We start from the raw sequence: 25744 nt of genomic DNA, 5'->3' as shown, positions 1-25744 counted from the left end.
AAAACTCCAATTAGCCATATCTATTGTTCTTTATTGGCTATTAGAAGCATTAAAGGAGAATATAAAAGGAAAGTGGAATTAGCAACAGATTCATCATTCTACACATCGTCCTCATTAAAAAATATTACAGGGTGAGGCAAAAGTAGGTTTACAGTTATATGTGAAACACAGTTTATTCTTACATTACTATTTATGATTGTATTATTTTCCATATGAACAACTGTTAACCTACTTTTGCTCCACACTGTATTTACAAAATTCCACATACCCAATAATACATTAATCAAAATGTAAATTTTTCTAATTACCTCTTCTAGTGATTTGCAAGTTGCCCGTGTTTCTAGAATTATTCGAACATTCTCCTTAATTTTTCTTAGAGCAATCTCAAGTTGATTTGGAAGGGGCAAACTCGGGTCTGGCATTGATCCTGGAACCTCTTCAAACTATTAAAAATAGCATTATGAAAAACAGTTGTAGCATTAAAGAAAACAATATTAATTTTTACAATTATATGATAAGACATGGTTAAACCCCACTTATATTTGAAATATAAAAGGATAACATAAATTAAAATTCCATCTGACTTTAGAAAACATTTCTATCAGTTAACATTACAGGTCATACCACAGAGTAGCAAACAGTAGCCAATCACTTATACCTTTTGTGCTGCACTTAGTATTTCATTTTGCTGACGGTCAAAAATGTCGAGCTGACGTTCTAGTTCAACTTCTCTTTGATCCCAGGCCATTTGCCTTTCTTCATGAAACTGATAAAAGACAGTTTGTGTCAGACATACACAGAGACATGCACCAAGCAAATAATAGCAATTTTATATACATTTTCTTATTTAATTCTCACAACAACCCTTTGAGGTCACTGTTATTTTATGGGGAAAAGAAGCAAACTCAGAGTGGTAAAGTAACTTCCTTAAGGTCACAGAATAGGCAGATATGGAGTTGGAATTTCAATCCATTCATGTACCCAGCCATTCATCCATCCATCCATCCATCTATCCATCCAAAACACATTTAATGACATGTACTATGTGCCAAGCGCTATTCTAGGAAATGTAAGCATAACAGGGAACAAAGTCCAGCCCCCTTCACCATGGAGCTTATATATTTATTAATGAGAGGGAAAGATAAATGTACTTATGTATTATTCCTTTTTTAAGCTTAAGATTACTATTTCAACATAAATAAATATGCATTTTTATAGTGGTTTAGAAAATAAATAGAATATTTTATATCAAAATAATGGAAGCTAATTTCAAGTAGAAGAGTAGTCATTCATACAATGTTTTTGTGTTTAAAATATTGCAACAAAAGATCAAAACAAATATAAAATGAACCTTGTTCTGCTGTACAATTTCTTCCTCCAGGCTGCTGATTGTATGCTCATATTCAAAAATTATATTATTCAAATATTTTATTTCTTCTTTATCTTTAACTAATTCTCGATTTAGTTTAAGCTCTTGAAGACGGAGTTCTTCTATTTTCATATGCCAATTGATTACCTAAAGATTTATATTTTATATACACAAATGTAAATGCTATATAAGGAAATAACATTTTTCACAATCCTAATGATTTTAATTCAAATTAATGAACATTTTATAATAAAATAATATATAAAATTATCCTTTGTTATGCCACATAGCAGTTTATTTGTAATTTCCATAGAATTTTCTAAAGATATGCGGGATCTTAACATAAAACATTCTTCAAATTATGTTTTGAGTGGGTAGTGCTAACATTCACCTTCATTTACTCATTTACTTTAATGTTTTTATTGGGTATTTACTGTAAGTATGTAACTGAAAATTGGTTTTATTTTCAAAAATGAAAACCCTAAATATTTTTCGCTTCAAAACTGAAATTTAGTTGCAAGACAATTATTTTTCATTTAATTATTTCAAATAAGGGTAAAAACAAAATATTACTAAAAAGTGTGGGTCTGCTACTTGTACATAATTTTATACAAATAATGATTACAAAGAGTAGAATTCAAGTGATCACCATATAATGTTTAAAAAATAATTACAAATTAGTATTTTATTTATATATCTAGTTTTTAGAGTATTTAAAACTCTTCGATATTTTAAAATCTGCATTTCTACTAAAACCATTGCTTATAAGAATCTCATTGTATTCTTACAAATAGACATTTAAAAAAGCAAAACCCCTAATTTATAAAATCTCAATTAATATATTATAATTGGAATTTTGGTCAAATATTAAATGTTTTATACATAGGTACACATTAAGAACCTAAAATTATCTAACTCTTCTGGAAATGCTGAAGAAAAAAATCAGTGTTTTACCTTTTGGGCTCCCCTGGCATCCTTTAAAGTGCTTATTAATTCTTCCAGCCCCTTTAACTTTAATTCCAACTCCATTTTTTTGTTTTCCATATTTCTATATTCTTGTTGAGAATTTTTCATGTCTTGCATTATCTTCAGTTTGTCATTCTGTAACTGAATCATTGTTTTAGAGAACTTTTCCTGCTGTGCCAAGGGCAAAGCTCCACTAAACTGGCGTCGCAGAGACTGAATTGTTTGGCGCAGATGTTTTGCTCTGTTTCTCCCCTCCAAGCGGGCATAATAGAGAGCCTGTTCCTTTTCATCCAGTTTCTGTTCTAAGCGCAAATTACAGGCCTCCATCTTCTGCAGTTTCGATGTAAGAGACTCCAACTTACCAAGAGCAGTAACCTCACTAATTTGAAGAGAGACGATGTGTTGGTGCAACTTGGCAATTAGTGCCTTTTCATCCGACTGTGCCTAATTTAAAAATTACATATATTTGTAGTAAGTCTCAAGTGCTTCCAAAGAAACTGATCATGGATTCAATATCTCTAATTTACTAAATAAAATTTTGAAGTGTGCTACCTGAGGTCCTACAAACATCTAACCTTCCTGTAATACAAGTTACCAAAGAACTGTAAAAAACAAACAAAGAAAAAAACTCAAAACAGAAAATCCAAATCTGTCATCTGAATCAGTAACAGTTGGAATAATATTGTTGTTTTACTTTTTTACATTCCATATATAAATAACAGTAATGGTATAATACTAACATGGGCAATGTGGGTTTTTTTTATTCTAAAAAAACATACGTGAGAATGTGTGAAAAGCTACATAAAGCTATGAGAGAAAATACTGGTATGAAACACTTAATATTTCTTCTCACTATGTTAACTCCAACCAACATTCAGAGCAATGCATTTGTAGGTATTTAAATGCTTTTCTGTATTATGAGTGATAATTCAAATTAAATTGTATAGGAACCTCAATTTGATATGTTCTCTGATTAAAATTATACAATCATCCAAATATCTAATGTGAATTTAGGGGATAAAACCTATGTGGATGAGCCAATACTGCACACACCTGATAGTCTAACAGCTGCATCCTGATAGACTCGACTTCTTTATCTCTGGACTGTTGCTGTACATTCAAAATTTCAACTTGCCTTTTGGCGATGTCAGAAATCTCTCGCAGTCTGGGAAGTGATATTTCAGAAACAATTAGGTACATTTTTTAAATAATAAATACCAGGATTTCAAATTTTTAAGCCCTTGGAAAAGGTTTTAGTATCTCTTCTTTGTATGAAATGTTAAAGCAAGGTTTCCTAAACTGTTCCACAAAAAATAATTCTGTGAGAGGTTAACATGTGTTTTATGGAAAAAGTCATTACTGACATCCCTCCCCCCTTGAAAATTCATAATATATAGTATCATATTAAATATTCTGAGAAGTTTTAAAGTAAAAAATTATCTGAAACTATACATATGAGGGGAGACCACCAAAAAACCGAAATTTATTTATAAAAAATTGTGTATTTATTCTCACCTGTTTAAACTTCAGTCATCTTCAAAGTACTCTCTATTTGATATAATACACCTACTGAGGCATTTTTCCCACTGCTCAAAAGTTTTTGAACTCATTAATTTTGATGCCTTCTAGTGCTTCTGCTATTTTTGTTCCACTTCTTCCATATCAGTAAAACATTTCCCTTTCAGGACTTTTTTCATCCAGGGAAAGAAAACAAAAGTTGCTTGGGGTGCAACTGGGTAAATAGGGAGGGTAGAGCACAAGGGTCATGATGTTTTTGGTCAAAAACTGTTGAACATTCAGCGTAGTGTGGGCAAGTGTGCTCATAAATCAGCCATCATGAAATGGGCAAATGCATAAAAAGAGCCTTCGAAATATTCACTGAAGCCCAAAGAAACCCCTCACAACAATGGCAGCTGATGCACTGATGCAGATGGGTCCCTAGAACACTCACCATGTAAGGGGTAGCCTGTACTACAAGGGCTACCCCTTGTAGTACATAATTCTGGTTTTTGGGGGGTCTCCCCTTGTATACATTATTTTCCAAATGCATGTGATCAAAGCACTCCTATTTCACACGTTTTTGAAAAGATACTTATCATAGTTTGGCATAGCTAGAATACGGTGTTAGGTAGCTTTATTTGTTATAATTCCACATTAAGTGCTGTTGACAATATGGAAAAAGTGTTAGGTAGCAGCCAGGAATGAACAGCCAGAGGGAAAACAAAGGCAGGGCCCTCACCATTACAACCTAACAAAGAACTTAACACAGGAGACTAGAAGCAAAAGGAAGACATGTCTCACCAATTAGCTCAGCATTCCTGAGCTCGGGTTTGATAAGGTTTGCCAGATTCCTGAGCATCACAAGCCAAATAGTGCAGGAGGAGGGAAGAGTCCTTCAGACTGTGCTGAGAAAAGGGGCTTCAGTAACAACCTTACTAAGATTGCCAGGTGATTTGAACATCATAAGCGGGAACTGCACAGGAGGAAGAGGGGGGCCTATGATGGGAAAGGGGGCCTCTGTAACAATTTCACTACGATAAAGAGCTTTACTAACTGAGAAATAAAGCCTTTGTAGTTGGACATTATTCCTAAGATTTAGAAAGGGGACAAGGGGAGGGAAACTAAAAGCTGACTGAGGTATAATAACCTCTGAACTCCAACTGTCAGTGTACTTGGATTAGCTAAGTATCCACTTGTAGCCTCAGCTCAAGTGTATAGAACAAACTCACTAACTTACTAACAGATTTACTAACAACGTTTTTTCCTCTATACGTGACACATCCAGATCAGCTGGGTGCCTGCCTGCAGCTTTGTACTCGTGTGTATTTCATAAATAAATTTGCTACGTCACTTCTACTATACGTGTTTGTCTCTCTCTTGGCTTTGTGTCTTGCAAGTGAGACAAGAACTGAGTTGGGGGAGAAAGATATCCTGACTCAGGTCTGTCTCTTCCCATCTGCAACAAAGGGGAACACTTTTGAACTGTTGGCGGCAGACTGGTGCACCCATGGTGGAAAGCAGTATGGAAATAACCTCAAAACATTAAAAATGGAACAACCTTTTGACCCAGCAATCTCACTTCTCTGAATTTATTAAAAGAAACCCAAAACACTAATTCGAAAGAACATAAGCACCCCTATGTTCATTGCAGCATTATCACCTCCCAGATATGAAAGCAGCCTAAGCATCCATCAGTAGATAAGAGAATAAAATAACTATGGGACATTTACACAATGGAATACTACTCAGCTGTAAAAATGAAAAAAATTTTACCATTTGTGACAGCATGGGTGGACCTGGAGAGTATTATGCTAAGTGAAATAAGCCAATCAGAAACAGACAAATATCACATGATTTCACTCATGTATGGAATCTAATGAATAAACTGAACTAACAAGCAAAATAGAGACAGATTAATAGATAAAGAGCAGGCTGTCAGCTATGGGAGGAGTTGGGGGTAAAAGGATCAAGCAAAAAGGTAAAAGAACTTATGGATAACAATGTGGTGACTGTGGGGTGTGGTGGGGTGTAAGGGGTCTAAATGGCAACAGAAAAATACAACAAAATTGAGAGTGAGGTTTAGCATAAAAAATGATTACAGATATTTAAAATTCCTAGGCTCTCTAAATAGATTGATACATGTATTGATGTGCTTTATTTTAATTTACAAGTTACCAGAAATGTGAAAAAGATGATATATTTTCTAAATTTATAATAAAAGAGGGAAGCTTAATGGTAATTTATTAAATTTCATCTTTTAAAGATTTTATTTGTTTTTAGAGAGTGGAAGGGAAGGTGAGAGGGAGAGAAACATAAATGTGTGGTTGCCGCTCCTGCACCCCCTACTGGGGGCCTGGCCCGCAACCCACACATGTACCGACTGGGAATCAAACCAGTGACCCTTTGGTTCAAAGGCCAGCATTCAATCCACTGAGCCACACCAGTCAGGGAATTTATTAAATTGCTTATATGACTATTGTTTTAAGATAACACAGGTAAGGTAAAATGCGTTTTACTCTGGGTTGGAACTATTTTAGTTCAGTGTGACAGATAAGTAAAGTTTCCTCATACTGATTACAAGCCCTCATTGACAGTTATATATGTTTTCATTAATTAAGATATAAAATGAATAACATAACTGAGCTCATTTCAAAAGGTAAGGTCCGTGAGGTGATAGGAAGTATAAAAAGGAACCTTTCACAGTGAACATGGCTCAGAATGACTGATATTCCCAAAATGATATCAAAGCTCCAAAAATGGCTATCACACAGATCAACTCAGGGATCCTCACACTTTTTTTTTTTTAGTTTTTTTGTTTTTGGTTTTGTTTGATTTATTGGGGTGACTTTCATTTATAAAATTACAGGTTTCTAAAACAGATCATCTGTATATTGTATTGTATATTCACCAGCCAAATTGGGATCCTCACATTTTTCTACTGAAGGAACACATAATCACAAAAGAGAGTGAATATATAGCATATCTACCTGGCACACAGTATTTACACCTTACATATATGTTGTGTTCTAAGCAAATAAACTGTTTCTACACATCACATGAAAATAACAATGTTACTTCAGAGTTATTAAGTATAATTGTATGAGTTAGTATATGTTTAGCATAGTATATATAGTAAATACTCCAAACTAATCAAAATTTGAATGTTTCCTTATATTTTTACATCAACCTTCTGAACAGGCAGAAGAGGCACTTATAAAGTAATTGCTCTAATAAGGTAAAAAATAAAGAACAAGTTCAAATAAATTAATGGCCCTCCCTTCTAAAAAAATGTTAATATGTAGAAGAACTAAGCCTCAGAAGGTCCTGATTCCCAGTCAGCTCTTTCTGTAAACATTATCCTTGGACTCTGAAAATTTGTGAATCTTGAAGTGATTTCCTCCTCAACACTATTATTTATGCCCATTAAAACCACTCTAATTAGATTATTTAAGCATGTTCTTCTGAAAAGAAACCAGTATCAATTGCCACTAACAGTATTTTCCCTGTACCACTGTATTTAGGTTTCTTAAAAACAAATTAAGAGTAGATACATCTAATCAAGTGACCAGAAAGTTTACATGAACTCACTTTGATACTTCAACTTTTAGTTCCATTTCATTCTTCTCTAATTCTAGAATCCGTTGTCTATCAGCATTACTTACTGTCTTGCTCACACTATCAGCTAATTCATCTCTTAAAATCTGCTCTACCTTCTGTGCTTCCAAGTTGATTTTGGTAAGCTAAAAAAAAAGTAACAAGAAATATTCAGATATATCAGTTTTTAAAGAGGTTTTTCTTTTTTCATTTAGCTTTTAGCATACTGCAGTCCTCTTTACATTGCATTAGTCCACACACTGAATTGAGTGTGAAGAACAAAGAACAGATTAAAAAGGGTAAAGAGAGAAAGAGTTAGGAATAAATCATGCAAACTCTGGTTATATGCCAACCCACCAAAAGTCATTTTTATTAGTCAACTCACAGTCCGATAATATCAAAATCTCTGATATTTTTCTTAAGATTTTATTTTTATTTATTTTTAGAGAGAGGATAATGAAGGGAGACAGAGAGGGAAAGAAACATAGATTGGCTGCCTCTCACACGTCCCCAACTGGGGATCCAGTCTGCAACCCAGGCATGTGCCCTGACTAGGAATCTAACCAGTGACCTTTAAGTTTGCAGGCCGGTGCTCAATCCACTGAGCCACACAAGCCAGGGCAGAATTTCTGATATTCTTAATGTGTTAGGAATGCAGTATACTCATTATATTTTACTTCAGTTATATCACCTGCAAATAAATCTAAGCGAGTTAATAAAACATCAATATATATTTAGTGACAGTTAAAACAAAATGATGCCATACTTTGAAAATTATACTAATTCTCAAGGTAAAAACAAATATTACAAGAATGCTACTTCATCATAAACTGTCAAATACTTGCAAACTGTATTTATTACCATCCATTTTAATAATTCTGACCACGTCAAAAAAGTCCAAAATCTCCTATAGAATACAAAGTCCCTGAGAGCAGAGATTACTGTTTACAGTATTTCGTTTCCTGCTATAATTCCAGCCCCTCTACAGTGTCTGGAATGAAATAGGCACCAAATAAGTATTTGTTAAATGAATGGAAGGTAGTGGCAAGTAATTCTATTATTAAGCAAGTATTCTTTCTTTTGCATATTAAATCTAATAATGTAATGCTGGTGAGAAATAAGAACTCATTCACAGAAATATTTGTTTTCTTTTTAAAAATTTAAAAATACATCTTCTATTTTTATCTATTACATAAAACATAAGTACTAGATTAATATGCTACTTCAGAGATATAAACAAACCTCTTACATAATACAATGTCTACCACAACTAATTCCTTATTTTTTAATTACATGATAAAAATTGTAATATCAAACCTCAGCGAATTTGGTTTCCAATTCAAAATTACGTTCTTCCATTTGTTTTAATGAAGTCCTTATGTGTTCATACATCTTTTGGGAATGTTCAGCCCGCTGCCTTTCATTTAATTCCTTCATCTCCAACATAGTGATTTTTTTTGAAATAGAAGCAATCTCAGTGTTGGTTATTGATTTCTTGGCCTTATCCATATTAGATTCGTTTCCTATATACAAGAATATTTAAGTCAAACTTATGCTGTTCTTATAAAAATTATATTCCAGATATTTTAGACATTGTGTTCAGTAGAAAACACGAGCCCTCTGAATTATGGCAGGTCCAGATTCTAGTCATAGATCTAGACATAACTCTTCCTGTTACATGCTGCCTTTCCCATTTAATCTCTCCGAAACATACATTCTTCATCAATCAAATGATAATAAAAACTATTCCTCATGGGATTACTGAAATAACAATGAAAAAAATATAGTGTAAATGGTGTCACATACAGAGAATCAAAAAAGGGTAAATAACTATATTTTGATAACTGAAAGTAGATAAATGATATAATAAGATATCTTACTATGATATATATTATGTAATAAGAAATTAAAAGAATAACACTATTTGGTGAATATAAGTGCAATGACTTTATTTTAAAGTCTCACAGAGTCAAGCTAAAATTAAAATATGAAGCCATATGATTTAGGGGTCTCACCAAGTATCTATCCTCTATGAGTATTATACTTATTAGTTAAGTAATACTACTCATACTCATTAGTTAAGTAATACTTAACTAATACTCATTAGTAATACTTAACTAATGAGTATTACATAGCTTATGTAAACATCTAATACCAAACATTTTAAATTATTTTATTAGTTACCACAAACTAATCTCATATACGTGTGATTATATATGTGTATATACATGTATATATGTACATATGTATATGATACACACACATAGTATGGCTTGTCTTTGGACAAAGAAGTCTGTGGTTAAATAAAATAAAAAGATGGAGGCACAGGTAAACATGGCTCACCTCCTCACACAACCACATCAAAATTATAACAAAACTATAAAACAACCATCACTCAGAACCATCGGAAATTGAGTGGAATGGAAGTACAACAACTATGGAATTAAAGAAACTGCATCCATCCAGACTCATAGGAAGAGCAGAGATGTGGAGATGTGGAACAGGCTGGTCCCACAACTATGTGTGGTGATACAAAAATCAGGAGGGATTACTCTGGAGCAAGGAGTCCCAGCCCAACACCAGGCCCCCTGCCCAGGGTTCTAGTCCTAGGAAAATAAGTTTCCACAACTTCTGGGTACAAAAACCAGTGGGGTTTGAGTTGGTGAAAGAAACTTCTGGAGTCTCAAGCAGTTCCTCTTAAAAAAACCCACACAAGGACTTACTCAGACTCACTCCCACTGAGCCATGCTACCAAGACAGGGAGTCACAGCAGTTCTACCTAATACATAGAAACAAACATAGGGATGCTGCCAAAATCAGGAGACAAACATGTCCCAAATGAAAGAACAGATCAAAACTCCAGAAAAATAAATAAAGAGAATGGAAATACGCAATCCTTCAGGTGAGGAACTCAAAACACTGGTTATAAGGATTCTCAACAAACTTAAGAGAGGACCTCAATAGCATAAAAAAGATGCACTCAGAAATGAAGGATTCACTAATTGAAATAAAGAACAATTTAAAGCAAAACAATAGTAAAGTGGATGAAGCTGAGAATGAAATCCATTGGAACATAAGGTAGCAAAACAAATAATCAACACAATAAGAAGAAAAATGAATTAAAAAATGTGAGGATAGTGTAAGCAGCATATGGAACAACTTAAGCATCCCAACATTTGCTTCATAGGGCTGCCAGAAGGAAAAGAGAAATAACAAGAAATTAAAAATCTATTTGAAAAAGTAATCAAAGAAAAATTCCCTAATTTGGTGAAGGAAATAGATGTGCAAGTCCAGGAAGCACAGAGAGTCCCACACAAGATGGATGCAAAGAGGCCCACTCCAAGACACATCATCATTAAAACGCCAAAGGTTAAAGATAAAAAGAGAATCTTAATGTAGCAAGAGAAAAGCAGTTAGTTACCAATGTGGGAGTTCCCATAAGACTGTCAGCTGATTTCTCTAAAGAACCTTTGCAGGTTTGAAGTTATTGGCAAGGAATATTTGAACTAATGAAAAGCAGAGAACGCTAGCCAAGATTGCTCTAACCGGCAAAGCTATCACTTAGAATTGAAGGGCAGATAAAGAGCTTCTCAGACAAGAAATAAACTAAAGGAGTTCATCATCACCAAACCATTATTATATGAAATGTTAAAGGTACTTATTTAAGAAAAAGAAGATTAAGGGACTTGGCTTCTGTGAAGAGGGGAGAAACTCGCGGATGGGTGGAGAAAAGGAGCAAGTGGACTAGGTTACCTAATCACTTTTGAAAGCAGGACATCAAAAATTATTGCACTCACTGAAAAACCAGACGGTAAGGAGATTGCTTCAGGACAAAAGGGGCCCAGCGATCAGCGTGGGGTCTAGGGGTGTGCAGACCCCAGGCCCGCCTGGGGCTCCGGGGTCTGCCTCAGGGCTCCCAGGAGAGGGAAGTCGCTGCTCCCTCCCCGAATACAGGGAGTGAGCAACTCCAGGGGAGAACGTGTTGCTAGAAGGAACAGATTGGCCAGTTGGACTGGGAAAAAATCACCCAGGGACTATGAACACCCGCCCAGAGACCTAGGAGAAGTGAGGGACTCTAGCTGACAGGACCAGGGGCAGCCTGGGAGGGCGCCTGCACCCCTAGCCCGGTGGAAGTGCAGATCGGTGGAGAGCACAGAGCCAGGCCGCGCTCCGCTCGAGCCCCATAGGGAGGCCTGAATCGCACGCCCTGATCCTGGGAGGGACGTGGCACTTGGTGCGTTCCTACAGTAGTGGCTCAGAAATTTCCAGCCAGCCCCGACCGGGGGAGCCGGGAAAGGTGCCAACATCCGGTTGGAGTACAGTTCGGCAGGGAACACAGAGCTGGAAAGGGCTTGGTTCGCGCACCTTTAGAAACACTGACTCGTGTGAACCGGGACGGGTCGCAGAGAGGCACTTAGGGAGATCCTAGACGCTGAATCTCAAAAGTTTAGGGGAGGGGCGCACCCTTTAACGATTCCCAGGGAGGGCGCAGTGAATCCCAAAACATCACGGGTGCCTTCTGAGATCATAGAGCTGGAACCCTGCAGGACCCCGGAGTCCGGAAGATCGTGGAAGTGAGATCCAGAGAGCCAGTGTGCTCGGGAGTGCCCAGGGTACCTGACAGACTTGCTCAAATCTGGCTGGGAGAGAGAGAAGCATTTCAAAGGTCCCTCAGCCAGCTGAAGCCAGCAAGATCAGAAAAACTGGTCTGGCCAGTTAGAAACCAACAAGAGGGGTTTTTTTTGTGTTTGTTTGTTTTTGTTTTTTGTTTTTTATTTTGTTTTGTTTTGTTTTTCTGGCTGTTGATGGTTGATTGATTTTATCTTGTGTTTTATGTGACATTTTATTTTTCAATTCTTATTATTTTTATCTCGCAATCCCTTATGTTTCTCTTCCATTCATCCTAATATTATTTTTTCCACTCCAAATTTATCTCTCCTGCACTACATCTTCTGCTTTTCTTTCCTTTTTTTTTTAATCTTGCAAGTTACTGTAAATTTGTATTATCTTTTTCTCACTTTTCCAACATTTTTTATTTTAATAATATTTTGGTATTCTTTTTCTTTCTGTTTAATCTTCTTTGCTTGGCTGGTTATACTGTCATTTGATAGGTCCCCTCTGGTATCTCAGTCACAAGGTGTTGATAAGTTACTATCCTTCATCTGTGTTCCATTAATACACCTCTCAAGGTTCTATACTCTTTATTCTTGTTATCTAGACCTCATCGATTCTGCCACAAGACTGTCACTTTACTATTACTGCTAGTAAGACCTAGTCTATACAATTCTAAATGCTTCTCAATACCCCTACCTGATCTCAGCCCACTTTGCAATTTTCTGAACTATACTATTGTGGGGGTTGTCTCTATTCTTATACTCACTACTCCTATATACTAATCTTTAGTCCAACCCTACCTTAGAATCTGACCTCCCACAGCCTCACAGCTTTCTAGATCCAACTAACAATCCTCTCGTCCCCAATAAGAGTCTTACCATCTTTCCATCCTTTCTAAAACGTGGATAGTGGGGTGGAGGACCACGGTTAACAGTATAAGGAGCCAAAGGATATACCTTCTCTTCTCTACTGGCTGCTAATGTAAATATCATACTATACTGTCTTGCTGTTTTAAACCATTTTGCCTTACTCTTCCAACTGATCACAAAAAAGAGTAGGGGGAAGCTGTGAACACCAGGATACATGAAGGAGATTGCACCACTGAATCTCACAAATATTCTACCACAGAAGTTCACACCATAATTACAGGGAATCAGAACAGATCAAATTAACAAACAAGAAGAAAAAGGAAGAAACCCACGAACAATGAGAAAACAAAGAAACAACCCCCAATTGAAGGGAAACAAGGAAGCCTCAGGAAAAATGCTAAATGAAATAGAGGCAACTCAACTATCACACAGTGACTTCAAAACAATGATTATCAGGAAGTTCAATGAACTCACAATGAGCTTTCAGAAATTAGAGGGAAACTACATCCATCTCACTGCAAACTATATAAACATGAAAAAGGAAATAGAAACTCTCAACAAAGGTCAAGAGGAAATGAAGAATACAATTTCTGAACTGAAGAATACAGTAGACGGAATGAAAAGCAGGACTGATGAAACAGAAGATGGGATTAGCGAGCTGGAGGACAAAGTAGAAAACAGCATCCAGAAACAGTAAGAAAAGGAAAAGAGGCTCAGAAAGAATGAAGAGGGATTAAGAGAAATGCAAGACAATATGAAATGTAATAATATCCATATAATAGAGATACCAGAAGGAGAAGAAGAAAAGCAAGGGATCGAAAACCTAGTTGAACAAGTAATGAAGGAGAACTTCCCTATTTGATGAGAGAAAAAGTCACACAAATACAGGAAACACAGAGAGTCCCAATCAAGAGGAACCCAAAGAGGCCCACCCCAAGGCACATCATAATTAAAATGGCAAAATTTCAAGACAAAGAGAGAATCTTAAAGGCAGCAAGGGAGAAAAAGGAAGTAACATACAAGGGAGCCCCAATAAGGCTACCAGCTGACTTCTCAATAGAAACACTTCAAGCCAGAAGAAAATGGCAAGAAATACCCCAGGTAATGAGAACCAGAGGTTCTGCAACCAAGGCTACTATATCCAGCAAGACTCTCGATCAAGATAATAGACCAAATAAGAAGCTTCCCAGACAAAAGAAGTCTAAAAGAATACACCTCGACCAAACCAGCTCTGCAAGAGATTCTAAAAGGACTGCTTTAAGGAAGGGAGGGAAAAGAGAGAGAGAGACAGACAGGAACACATGTACATAAAAGACAATGAATAAGTACCTATCAATAATAACCTTAAATGTAAATGGATTAAATGCTCCAATCAAAAGACATAGAATAGCTGAATGGATAAGAAAAAATGACCCACATATCTGCTGTCTACAAGAGACCCACCTCAGGATAAAAGACCTACACAGGCTGAAACTGAAGGGCTGGAAACAAATCTTCCAAGCAAATGGACAGGAAAAAAAAAAGCCAGGGTAGCAATACTCATATCAGACAAAATAGACTTCCAAAAAAGGTCCATAAAGAGAGACCCAGAAGGTCACTTCATAATACCAAGGGAAGAATCCACCAAGAAGACATAAATATTGTAAATATATATGCACCCAACATAGGAGCACCCAAATACATAAAGAAAATCTTAGAGGACTTCAAGAAAGATATGAACAGCAACACAATTATAGTGGGAGATTTTAACACCCCACTATCAAAAATGGACAGATCTTCTAAACAAAATATCAACAAAGATATTGTGGCACTGAACAATACCCTTGATGAAATGGACTTTGCTGATATCTACAGAGCCCCCCATCCAAAAGAAGCTAAATATACATTCTTTTCAAATGTACACAGAACATTCTCAAAGACAGACCACATGATAGGACACAAAACAAGCCTGAAGAATTTCAAGAAAATTAAAATCATACCAAGCATTTTCTCAGACCACAAGGGACTGCAGCTAGAAACCAACCCCAAGGAAAAAAAACAAAAACACTCAAAATCATGGAGGTTAAATAGCATGCTATTAAACAATGAATGGGTCAAGAATGCTATTAGGGAAGAAATCAAAGGTTTCGGGAAACAAATGAAAACGAACTCACAACAACCCAAAACTTATGGGACACAGCCAAGGCAGTCCTGAGAGGGAAGTTCATAGCGATACAGGCCCACCTAAAAAAGTCAGAAACATTCCAAACCAACAACCTAACCCTACGTCTACAAGAACTCGAGGAAGAACAACAAAGGCAGCCCAGAGCAAGCAGAAGGAAGGAAATAACCAAGATCAGAGCAGAATTAAATGACATAGAGACTAAAAGCACAATTCTAAGGATCAATGAATCCAAGAGCTGGTTCTTTGAAAAGATAAACAAAATTGACAGCCTTTAAGCAAACTCATCAATAAAAAAAAAGAGAAGACCCAAATAAACACAATCAGAAATGAAAGAGGAGAGATTACAACAGATACCACAGAAATACAAAGGATTCTAAGAAATTACTACAAAGAGCTGTATGCCAAGAAATTTGAAAACCTAGGTGAAATGGACAACTTTCTAGAAAAATATAATCTTCCAAAACTCAGTGAAAAAGAAGCAGAAAGCCTGAACAGACCAATAACAACAAAAGAAATTGAAGCAGTAATCAAAAAACTCCCAACACACAAAAGCCCTGGACCACATGGTTTCACAGGAGAATTCTACAAAGCATTTAAGGAAGAGCTAACTCCTATCCTTCACAGACTATTCCAAAAAATCCAAAAAGATGGGAGTCTCCCAAACTCTTTTAATGAGGCTAACACCATCCTAATTCCAAAACCAGATAAAGACACAACAAAGAAAGAAAACTTCAGGCCAATATCACTGATGAACATTGATGCTAAAATCCTCAACAAAATACTGGCAAACCGCATCCAACAGTACATTAAAAAGATCATACACCATGACCAAGTGGGATTCATTCCAGGGATGCAAGGATGGTTCGATATTCGCAAGTCAGTAAATGTAATACATCACATAAACAAAAGCAAAGACAAAAACCACATGATCATATCAACTGATGCAGAAAAAGCATGTGATAAGGTACAGCACCCATTCATGATAAAAATACTCAGCAAAGTGGGAATGGAGGGAGCATTCCTCAACATAATAAAGGCCATATATGAGAGGCCTACAGCCAACATCATACTCAATGGGCAAAAATTAAAATCTTTTCCACTAAGATCAGGAACAAGACAAGGCTGTCCACTTTCACCACTTCTATTCAATATAGTACTGGAAGTTTTAGCCACCGCAATCAGACAAGAAAAAGAAATAAAAGGCATTCAAATCGGAAAGGAGGAAACAAAGCTCTCCCTTTTTGCAGATGACATGATAGTATACAAAGAAAATCCTATAGACTCTACCAAAAAACTGCTTGACCTAATGAATGAATTTGGCAAAACAGCGGGATACAAAGTCAATATCCAGAAATCCAAGGCATTTCTGTACACCAACAATGAAACAGCAGAAGCAGAGATCAAGGAAAAAATCCCATTTGAAATAGCAAAAAGAAAAATAAAATATCTAGGAATGAACCTAACCAAAGAGGTAAAAGACCTGTATTCAGAAAACTACACAACACTGAAGAAAGAAATCAAGGAAGACACAAACAAATGGAAACATATACCGTGTTCATGGATTGGAAGAATTAATATCATCAAAACGTCCATACTACCCAAAGCAATTTACACATTCAATGCAATTCCTATTAAAGTACCAATGGCATATTTCACAGACATAGAACAAACACTTCAACAATTTATATGGAATTATAAACGACCCCGAATAGCTGCTGAAATTTTGACAAAGAAGAGTAAAGTAGGAGGGATCGCAATACCCGACACTAAACTATACTACAAGGCCACTGTAATCAAAAAAGCCTGGTACTGGCATAAAAACAGGCACATAGACCAATGGAACAGAACAGAGAGCCCAGAAATAAGCCCAAGTCTCTATGATCAATTAATATTTGACAAAGGAGGCAGCAACATAAAATGGAGTAAAAATAGCCTCTTCAACAAATGGTGTTGGGAGAACTGGACAGCCACATGCAAAAAAATGAAACTTGAGTACCAACTTACACCATATACAAAAATAAATTCAAGGTGGATAAAAGACTTAAATATAAAACATGACACAATTAAAGTCCTAGAGGAGAATGTAGGTAGGAAAATCTCAGATATTTCACGAAGAAACTTTTTTACTGGCTTGTCTCCTAGAGCAAGGGACATAAAGGAAAGAATAAACAAATGGGACCTCATCAAAATTAAAAGCTTCTGCACAGCTAAAGAAAATAGTATCAAAATTAAAAGAGAACCAACTGTATGGGAAAACATATTTGCCAATGATACCTCAGACAAGGGTTTATTCTCCAAAATATATAAACAACTTACAAGACTGCACTCTAAGAAGAGAAGGAATCCAATTAAAAAGTGGGCAAAGGACTTGAACAGACACTTCTCCAAGGAGGACATACAGAAAATCCAAAGACACATGAAACGATATTCAATATTGCTAGCTATCAAAGAGATGCAAATTAAAACCACAATGAGATACCACCTCACACCAGACAGAATGGCCACCATAAACAAAGCAACAAACAACAAGTGTTGGAGAGGTTGTGGAGAAAAGGGGACCCTAGTGCACTGCTGGTGGGACTGCAGACTGGTACAACCACTATGGAAAGCAGTACGGAACTTCCTCAGAAAACTAAAAATGGATCTGCCTTTTGACCCTGCAATTCCACTGCTGGGACTCTATCTTAAGAATACTAAAACACCAATTCAAAAGAACCTATGCATCCCAATGTTCATAGCAGCACAATTTACAGCAGCTAGATGCTGGAAGCAACCAAGATGCCCATCAGTAAATGAATGGATCAAAAAACTATGGTACATTTACACAATGGAATTCTATGCAGCAGAAAGAAAGAAGGAGCTCCTACCCTTTGCAACAGCATGGATGGAGCTGGAAAACATTATGCTAAGCGAAACAAGCCAGGCAGTGAAAGACACCACATGATCTCACCTTTAACAGGAACCTAAATAACAAAACAAAGAAACAAGCAAAATATAACCAAAGACACTGAAATAGAGGCCAGGCTGACAGTGCCCACAGAAGAGAGTAGAGGGAATTTAAGGGGACAGTGGGAAGGGTTCACAGGAACAAACTTAAAGGACACATGGTCATAAACTAAGGGGAGGGCGGTAAGGGGAAGGAACTGGGGAGCGGTGGGAGCGGGGACTGGATTGGGAGTAAAAAGGAGAAAACTGTATTTGAACAATGATTAAAATAAAAAAAAAAAAGAAGATTAAAACTGAACAATAAAATGGCAAAAATACATATCTATAAACTATTGAGTATAAAAAATGAACTAAGCAAACACAAAGAACAGAGACAAAATCATGGATAAGTTTTGATGGTTGCCAGGTGGAGGGTGGTGTGGAGGAATGGGTTAAGAGGTGAGGGGATTAAGAATTACAAATAGGTAGTTACAGAATAGCCATGGGGATGTAAAGTAGGAAATGGAGAAGCCAAAGAATTATGTGCATGACCCATGGTCATGAACAACGGTGTGGGGATTGCCTGAGGGAGTGGGGGTGCTGGGTGAAAGGAGGTAAAGGGGGAAAACCTGGGACAACTGTAACAGCATAATCAATAAAATATAATCATAAATAAATACATATGAAAACAAAATAAAAAATTTCCCATGAAAAGGCATAACGTAGGATTAACATTAGTTACTAGTTGTTACTGAGGAGAAAATTAATGCTTTTCTTTGCATAACCAAGATGTTTCAGATAAGAAACAAAATTTGGTATAGTGTTTTATTTTTTGGAGAATCAATTAATCACATGTTCAGTGAAGTCAATTATTTTAAGGAACTAAGCAGTGATTCAAAACACCAATAACGTCCCCTCTTATATTTTTAGCTTCACAAGCTTGAGTTTTATAACTGAATTTGATTGAAGAAGTATATATATGTATATATATTTAAAACAAACTAACAAAAAATGGTTTCGGTGTCTTCCACAGTTTTAAGTATTTCATTTTGTTCTGTATGCATCTATGATTTTAGAATAGCTACTGCAAGCAATGATCAAATAATTAACAGTAACAGATTACTGAAAGAAGCTAAAAGTGTGAGTCAGTCAGTCCATTATGGAATAGAGACTCATTCAGTCAATCCTGAACACCATGAATAAAAGAAAAAAAATGCATTGAGTATAAATATACTAGGAATATAAAACCCCTTCTCCGTTCAATTCTGTGCTAAACTATGATAATGTAAAGAGGCCTGTCACAAAAAGTACAGCGATGAGCCACCTCTACACTCTTGAGTATGGAATTTTCTTAGGGAGAGGGTAGTGCACACCACCCCAACACCAATAAACTCTTGGATGAAAAAAGCTAATATGTGACACTTCCAAACAAATATATACAAACAACAGAAAATAATGAAAGCTGTAAAATCTTTCATGGCATGAAGTCATGTATGGGAGAGATTAAAGTATTTGAAAATTTAAAAATTTCTATAGGAGTTATTAAAAAGATACAGCATAATACTCATTTTATTTATCTTAAATGGTATCTTCTTTGATGTAGGAGCTACATGGATGTCAACTCATTTCAAATCTCTTAATGAATTAAAAATTACATTTTTAAAAGTAGCTTATTTTATTTTAAAGAATGTATTTATTTATTATTAGAGAGAGAAGAAGGGAAGGAGAAAGAGAGGAAGAGAAACATTGATTGCACGCCCCCAACTGAGGATCTGACATGCAACCCAGAGATGTGCCCTGACCAGGAATCGAACTGGTAACCTTTCAGTTTGTGGGATGACACTCAACCTACCGAACCACATCAGTTAGGGTTCTAAAAGTAGCTTATTTTAGACTTCCCAATGTTAGACTTCTCTAAACTACATATCTCAGTTACCAATATAATAACACAGTTTTATTTAGCAACAGAACCTGTGAACAGCATTAGAGCTCAAAGGTCCAGAAAGGAAACACATGAAAACACCTTAACCAAAGTGGCAAATTTATCTGAAAATTATAAAGCATAAAGCTAGCAAGATAAAAAGTTTTAAATGCTATAAACTAAGGAAACCATTTGAAAAACTAGTATGGAAAACCCTAAAGGAGCAACAAAGATTTTAATACCCTCTGAGAAAATAATCTGTTAGATATACATGAAGATGTTCTTTGTAGCACCATAACAATAACAAAAATAAGAAAAGCTAGAGATTTAATCATTCAAACACAGAAAGATACTGCATAAATATTTATAAGTATGATGAATAAAAATAGCAATATTTTGATATCTACTAAATAAATACAGCTTATACTACATTTACTATAATTTAAAGTGCATACAATATTTAAGCATGTACAAGGTAATACAAAAAGTGTTAATATAGTACTGGAACCATGAGTAATATAAATTTTAAAAAATTTTAATGCTATATGGTCATCTTTTAATTTAAAAATGTCACATGATACAGCCCTGACATAACTTTATACATGGTGAAGCAACTTATAATACTGTCACTACAATGTAGGTATTTCAAAATTATCACCAGTCTTGACTGTTAAATAGTTCAAAACAGCTAATGTTTAGTTATAAATTTTTAACATATGTGATTTTATTTGGAACAAATCTAATTTTATAACTGAAAACCGAATTTTGGTGGAGATTAGTAGATGATATTATTCAACTGCCTGCTAAATTAAACTGTTAGACAGAGTTCACTTTTATCAAAATACTTTCTTTTCATCCAGTTTAGAAAAAGAACTTTAAATGAAAATTATTCACTATTAGATCTTAATCATTTTATATTATCATAATCACAGTACTTACCTAATTTAGTTTCCTGTTCCCAGGCTTGTTCAATAGTGTGAAGTTTTTCCTTGGTAATCTCTAGTTCTTTATTTGTAGACTCTATTTGTTCTTTTAGAGATGCATTTTCACACTGAATTAAACAGAAACATCACTGAGAAACTACATTACAATTCAGACTAGTACCACAAAAATAACATTGTCTCAACTTTATATATCTCCTGAAACTCACAATCCAGTTTCTTTTACAAAATTAGAAGTTTTCACACATGTAATACACATATAGGTATATATACATATAACTTAACCCTTATTTAAAAATAAGCAAAATCTTGTGTATCAAATATGTGGTCCTAGCTGCAGCCATGCTCCTTTTGATCAAGATAAAATACTCACTGCTTCATAACTTTCACATACTAGTACTTACTTCCCTCATTCACACAAATAGTTCCTGAGCATCCCTAGCATGCTGTCAATGACAGGTGCTGTATGTTAACAGTGAAAAAAAAAACAACAAATTCTGGCCTTCATAGGCCTAATCATTTGGTGTCTGTGGATACATATGCATGGCAGGAGTTGGGGAGGGTGTTTAAAACAGCAGCGAGTAAACAGGTAGGCAAACAAAAAAAAATCTTAATAATCAAGATCTAGAAAGAAACAGTATGGGCTCAGAGAATAATAAAAGGAGCCATATCTAGATAGAGCAGTTAAAGAAGGCATTACCCAACTAAAGAGGTGGTATTTAAGTTGAAACCTAAGCTATGAGAAGGGGTCTGTCTTGACAAGAAACCAGCCATGGAAAGTAATCATACACTGGTAAACCCAGATGCTCTAAAGCAGGAAAGACTCTGAAGTGCTAGAGGACTTGAGCATGGTGAGCAAAAACAAAAGTGAAGAGTGGAATAAGAAAAAGTTGGAAAGATAACTAGGACCCAAACACACACACACAAAATAAAGAGGGAAAAAAACAATGAAAGAAAGAAAGAAAAGAAAAAGGAACAATAACGGGGCTATACTAAGCAAGGTATGTTATATGAAGATAAAGAACTGAATTTAACAATGCATAATAGGATACGAGTTAAAGATTAAACAATTCCAGGATGCAATGTGGAGAATAAAGAAGAATGTGGAGAGAAAATCGGAAAATAGTCAGGATGATATTATAAAGTCCAGATGAGTAATGACACTGGTTTAGACTAGAGTAATAGCAGTGAAGATGGAGAAAAGAGGACATGCGAATTAATTATATTTGGGAAATAAAAATGACAGCAGAAAGGGCTGACTAGAGAATAACTCTAAGGTATCCGTCTTAACTAACTGAAGATAATATGGCATATATTGAAAAAAGAACGACTATCCAAAATGTATCAGGAGTGCATTTTGGATACGTTCAATTTGAAACGTGAGTTGTAAAGTTGGTAATTCCACACAGTAGAAGACAGCTCTGAGAAGTCAGGCTGGGGATGTAAATGTAGGAGTTGGCACATAAGTACATTTTAAACCAATTTATTCTTCTTTCAACAGATAAAATGCCTACTCTATGCCAGGTATTCTAAGCACTGTACTTCAATGGTAAACAAATTCCATCCTAGAAATTATGTTTTAGTGGGGTAGTGAGAAAAGCCAATATAGAACACAATGAATGTCAGGTAATAAGAGTTAATGAAGAATAACAAAACAGAATAGTGAGGTTTTTTAACACGGGATGTTAGGGTGAAAAGAAAAGCAAGTTAAGAGATTAAACTTGAATTTCTGGTGACATCTTCAATTACAACCCAGTTCTAAATATTGTAAATACATAGGAGAAAAACAAACACGGGCTTGGGGTATTTTAACTATGTTTCTATCCCCTTTTTCTTTCTTTGATTTCCAGACTCTTTCAAAATGAAATTCTGGTCTTGCTCCAGATCCCATTTCAATCCCCCCTGCCCTTGCATTGCACCTCATTTATTACCATTCTCATCTGTAATCTTTAATCACTCTCTTCCTACTGGCTCTAAATGTTCTTTCCCTCTCTCTTCAAACTGCACTGGTCTCATTTTTTAAAAAGTGATAAAACAAAACAAATCCTTCTCTTCATTCTAATTCAATACACATTTATTTCTTTTTCTTCTATTGCCAAATTTCTAGTTTTTCAATTGCCTTATCACCCATTCAGTTTTGTATGTCCTAATCACCAGCCCTGCTCTTTAAAATTTGGAAATCCAATTTTAATAACCTTTATTCTCATAAAACTTTACTCCTTTCGATTCCCAGTCAGGGTACATGCCTGGGTTGCAGGCCACGACCCCCAGCAACCGCACATTGATGTTTCTCTCTCTCTCTCTTTCTCCGTCCCTTCCCTCTGTAAAAATAAATAAATAAAATCTTTAAAAAAAAACTTTACTCTTAAAAGGCCTTTATGATTTCTTAGTCACCACCATATATGATGATCTTTGCATCATGGCTCTACACAATTAATCCCTGTCTGCGGTCAACATTAAGAGCTCTAACTCTGTGCCAAACAGGAGGCAGTAAACACACATATGAATTAAGCAGAGCTAATGGTATCAAAGGCTTACATAGCAGTAGGGGAGGCAGACATAGAAACACATATAATATGATGTGATATAAACAGCAGAACTAGGTACAGGACGTAGAATTAATATAGACAGAGGGAGTTTGCTCTATAAGGAAGGATGCTTCAGAATAAAGGAGACTATCTATACAAAGTTTTGAAACATGAATAGAAATTCACTGAGTGGATGAACTGGGAGAGTGGAAGAGCTTTCTAGATAAAGGAAAGAGCATGTACAAAAGAATATATGTAAGAAAATACACTTGTGTTGCAAAGAGCCAGTAGTTTGGCATCTAACACACACCTTGTACGACTCCTTAGAGCATTAGAGGAGATGAAGTGAAATGAAAGCTAATCACAACAGGAACTTGACTTTTATTCTTTAAATGACTGGCAGCTTTCAACAGGTTTAAAGCAAGGGAGAGACACGGTCAGATTCACATTTTATAATTATCATTCAGTGTCAGTAAGGTGGGCATAACACTGGAGATAGACATATGAGTAATGGCTACCACAATAAAAATAAAGAAAAAAATATTTTTCCTTTAAAAATAGGGATAGATATGTTTTCAGAATTATAACTGAGATATGGAAAATAAAGGAGAGAAAAGGATACAATACAAATTCAAAATTTTTAAGTTTAGAGAAAAAACAAAAATATTCTTTGGGAAAATAGGTAAAATAAATTTAAAATGTCTCATTTATGTTATCTATAGAAGATTTCTTACCTAATTTTTTAATGATAAAGAGAAGAGGACAAAGGACATGAAAATAGAAAAAAATGAATTATTACCACACTTATTCAGAATTTTCTATAAAAATTAATATAATCATCTCTCTTTGGCAAAAAAGTAAAAAGTAAACTGATCATGATTCCTTCTAGTTAGTATAAATCAACTGTGACTCAGATAATTTTGTAGGAGTCACTGAAGGCTATTGAGAACAATGTTTTGTTTCATTGTGTTCCCCTAAGCAGTAAAGGCCTTACGCCAATAGGATTCCATCTCATTCCACTCCATCAGAAGATCATAATAATAAGTCAAAAGACATAAAACCCCTATGTCTGATATGGAAGATAAATAAATCAGGAGCTTGTTTTGCCTACTGTAAAAGCCATGGAGGTTAAGTGGCTACAAGAGTTAAGTGGCCAAAGGGTCTGGGCCATATTCACTGTTTGAATTAAACTTGTACTACTTCGTCCTACACTTCTGTCTCTCTACCACAAGAAAGAATGGGAATTTGCTGAGGTCACCCATGGTCTGGGAAGAGCCATTTATATCTCATCCATTCCTGGCTACAACCACCAGAAGAAAACAGAAAAGCCAGGGACCATGACAGGATAATTTGCTCTGGGAACAGATGTAAGAGAAAAGGATGGGTACTAAAGGATGCTTCTTCTTATGATTATAATAATATATCTGTTCCTTTTTCTTTTTTCATTTCCCGGTGGAAAGAGGCCTGATTCAGCTATATCACACAAGTCGGCTATGGAGAATGACCTGGGTGAAGTTGTCCAGAAGTCCTTTGGCACTTATAGGTAGGATACCACCAAGGAAAAAATGGCTGATATCACAAGGTTCAATGATCACCCAAACTTACCTCCAGATGTTCCAAGTTATTTGTTCTTTGAACAAGCACATTATCTTTTTGCAAGATGTCCCTGTACTTAACAGTCAGTTCATTGTATTGTCTATTGGCCAATTCTAGTTCAGACAGAGAAACACTATTATCCATAACTTTTTGGAGAGCTGCAATCTTGAAAATGGCCATCTCCTATGTGAATAAGGATACAACAGGTCAATGTACTTTTTCTGATGAGGCACTAGCCAATTTTTAAAAAGATAATACAACCAAAAACAAAACAGATACTTATTTTTCAAAACTATTTCAGAATAGTTTAGAAAAATAAGAATTCTCAAGTAAGTAAAATATCACAATAATAATTTCTTTCATATAAAAATGTTATTTGGAAAGTTTTATAATAAAAATATAAATATAGTGAATTCTTTTATAAATCATAGTAAAGTGAAATTCAGTTAATTTGAGCAGAATAAAAAAAAGCAACAGGAAATACATCACTCAGAATGTATCTTTGGATAGACTTTCTGAATTTCACAAGATTAAAAAATAACTTCCCTTTTGACACCAGGATGGCAAAATTAGCACTGCCACAAGTAACCTTTACAGCTTAGCTATTTCTGCTTGTTATAGTTACAAAGACTAATTGTGCAATACAATAAAGTTTTTATTGGCAGAAAGAAAACATTTAGGAGGAAAAAAATTATCTCCATCCTAGCTATATGTAATAAACAATATCAAAACCTTTAAGTTACTTTGTTTATGTTCT

At 35.4% G+C, this 25744-nt stretch overlaps 1 protein-coding gene across 4 annotated transcripts in view; it reads right to left on the bottom strand.

Moving 5' to 3' along the window:
• The window catches only part of CEP290 (centrosomal protein 290), a 104276-nt gene that overhangs the window by 40303 nt on the left and 38229 nt on the right, over positions 1-25744 (bottom strand). For all 4 annotated transcript variants that reach the window (XM_036018597.1, XM_036018598.1, XM_036018599.1 and 1 more), the window contains 9 exons: positions 24997-25170; positions 20862-20973; positions 8747-8952; positions 7424-7575; positions 3389-3500; positions 2324-2779; positions 1352-1516; positions 659-766; positions 309-443 (listed from right to left, as the gene is read on the bottom strand). In XM_036018597.1, the coding sequence (XP_035874490.1) occupies positions 309-443; positions 659-766; positions 1352-1516; positions 2324-2779; positions 3389-3500; positions 7424-7575; positions 8747-8952; positions 20862-20973; positions 24997-25170 (1620 nt within the window). The remainder of the gene's footprint in view (positions 1-308; positions 444-658; positions 767-1351; positions 1517-2323; positions 2780-3388; positions 3501-7423; positions 7576-8746; positions 8953-20861; positions 20974-24996; positions 25171-25744) is intronic.

The sequence above is a fragment of the Phyllostomus discolor genome, chromosome 2 (genome assembly GCF_004126475.2).
Source record: "Phyllostomus discolor isolate MPI-MPIP mPhyDis1 chromosome 2, mPhyDis1.pri.v3, whole genome shotgun sequence".
In the NCBI taxonomy this organism is placed as follows: Eukaryota; Metazoa; Chordata; class Mammalia; order Chiroptera; family Phyllostomidae; genus Phyllostomus; species Phyllostomus discolor.
This window is presented reverse-complemented; position numbering and strand designations above follow the sequence as displayed.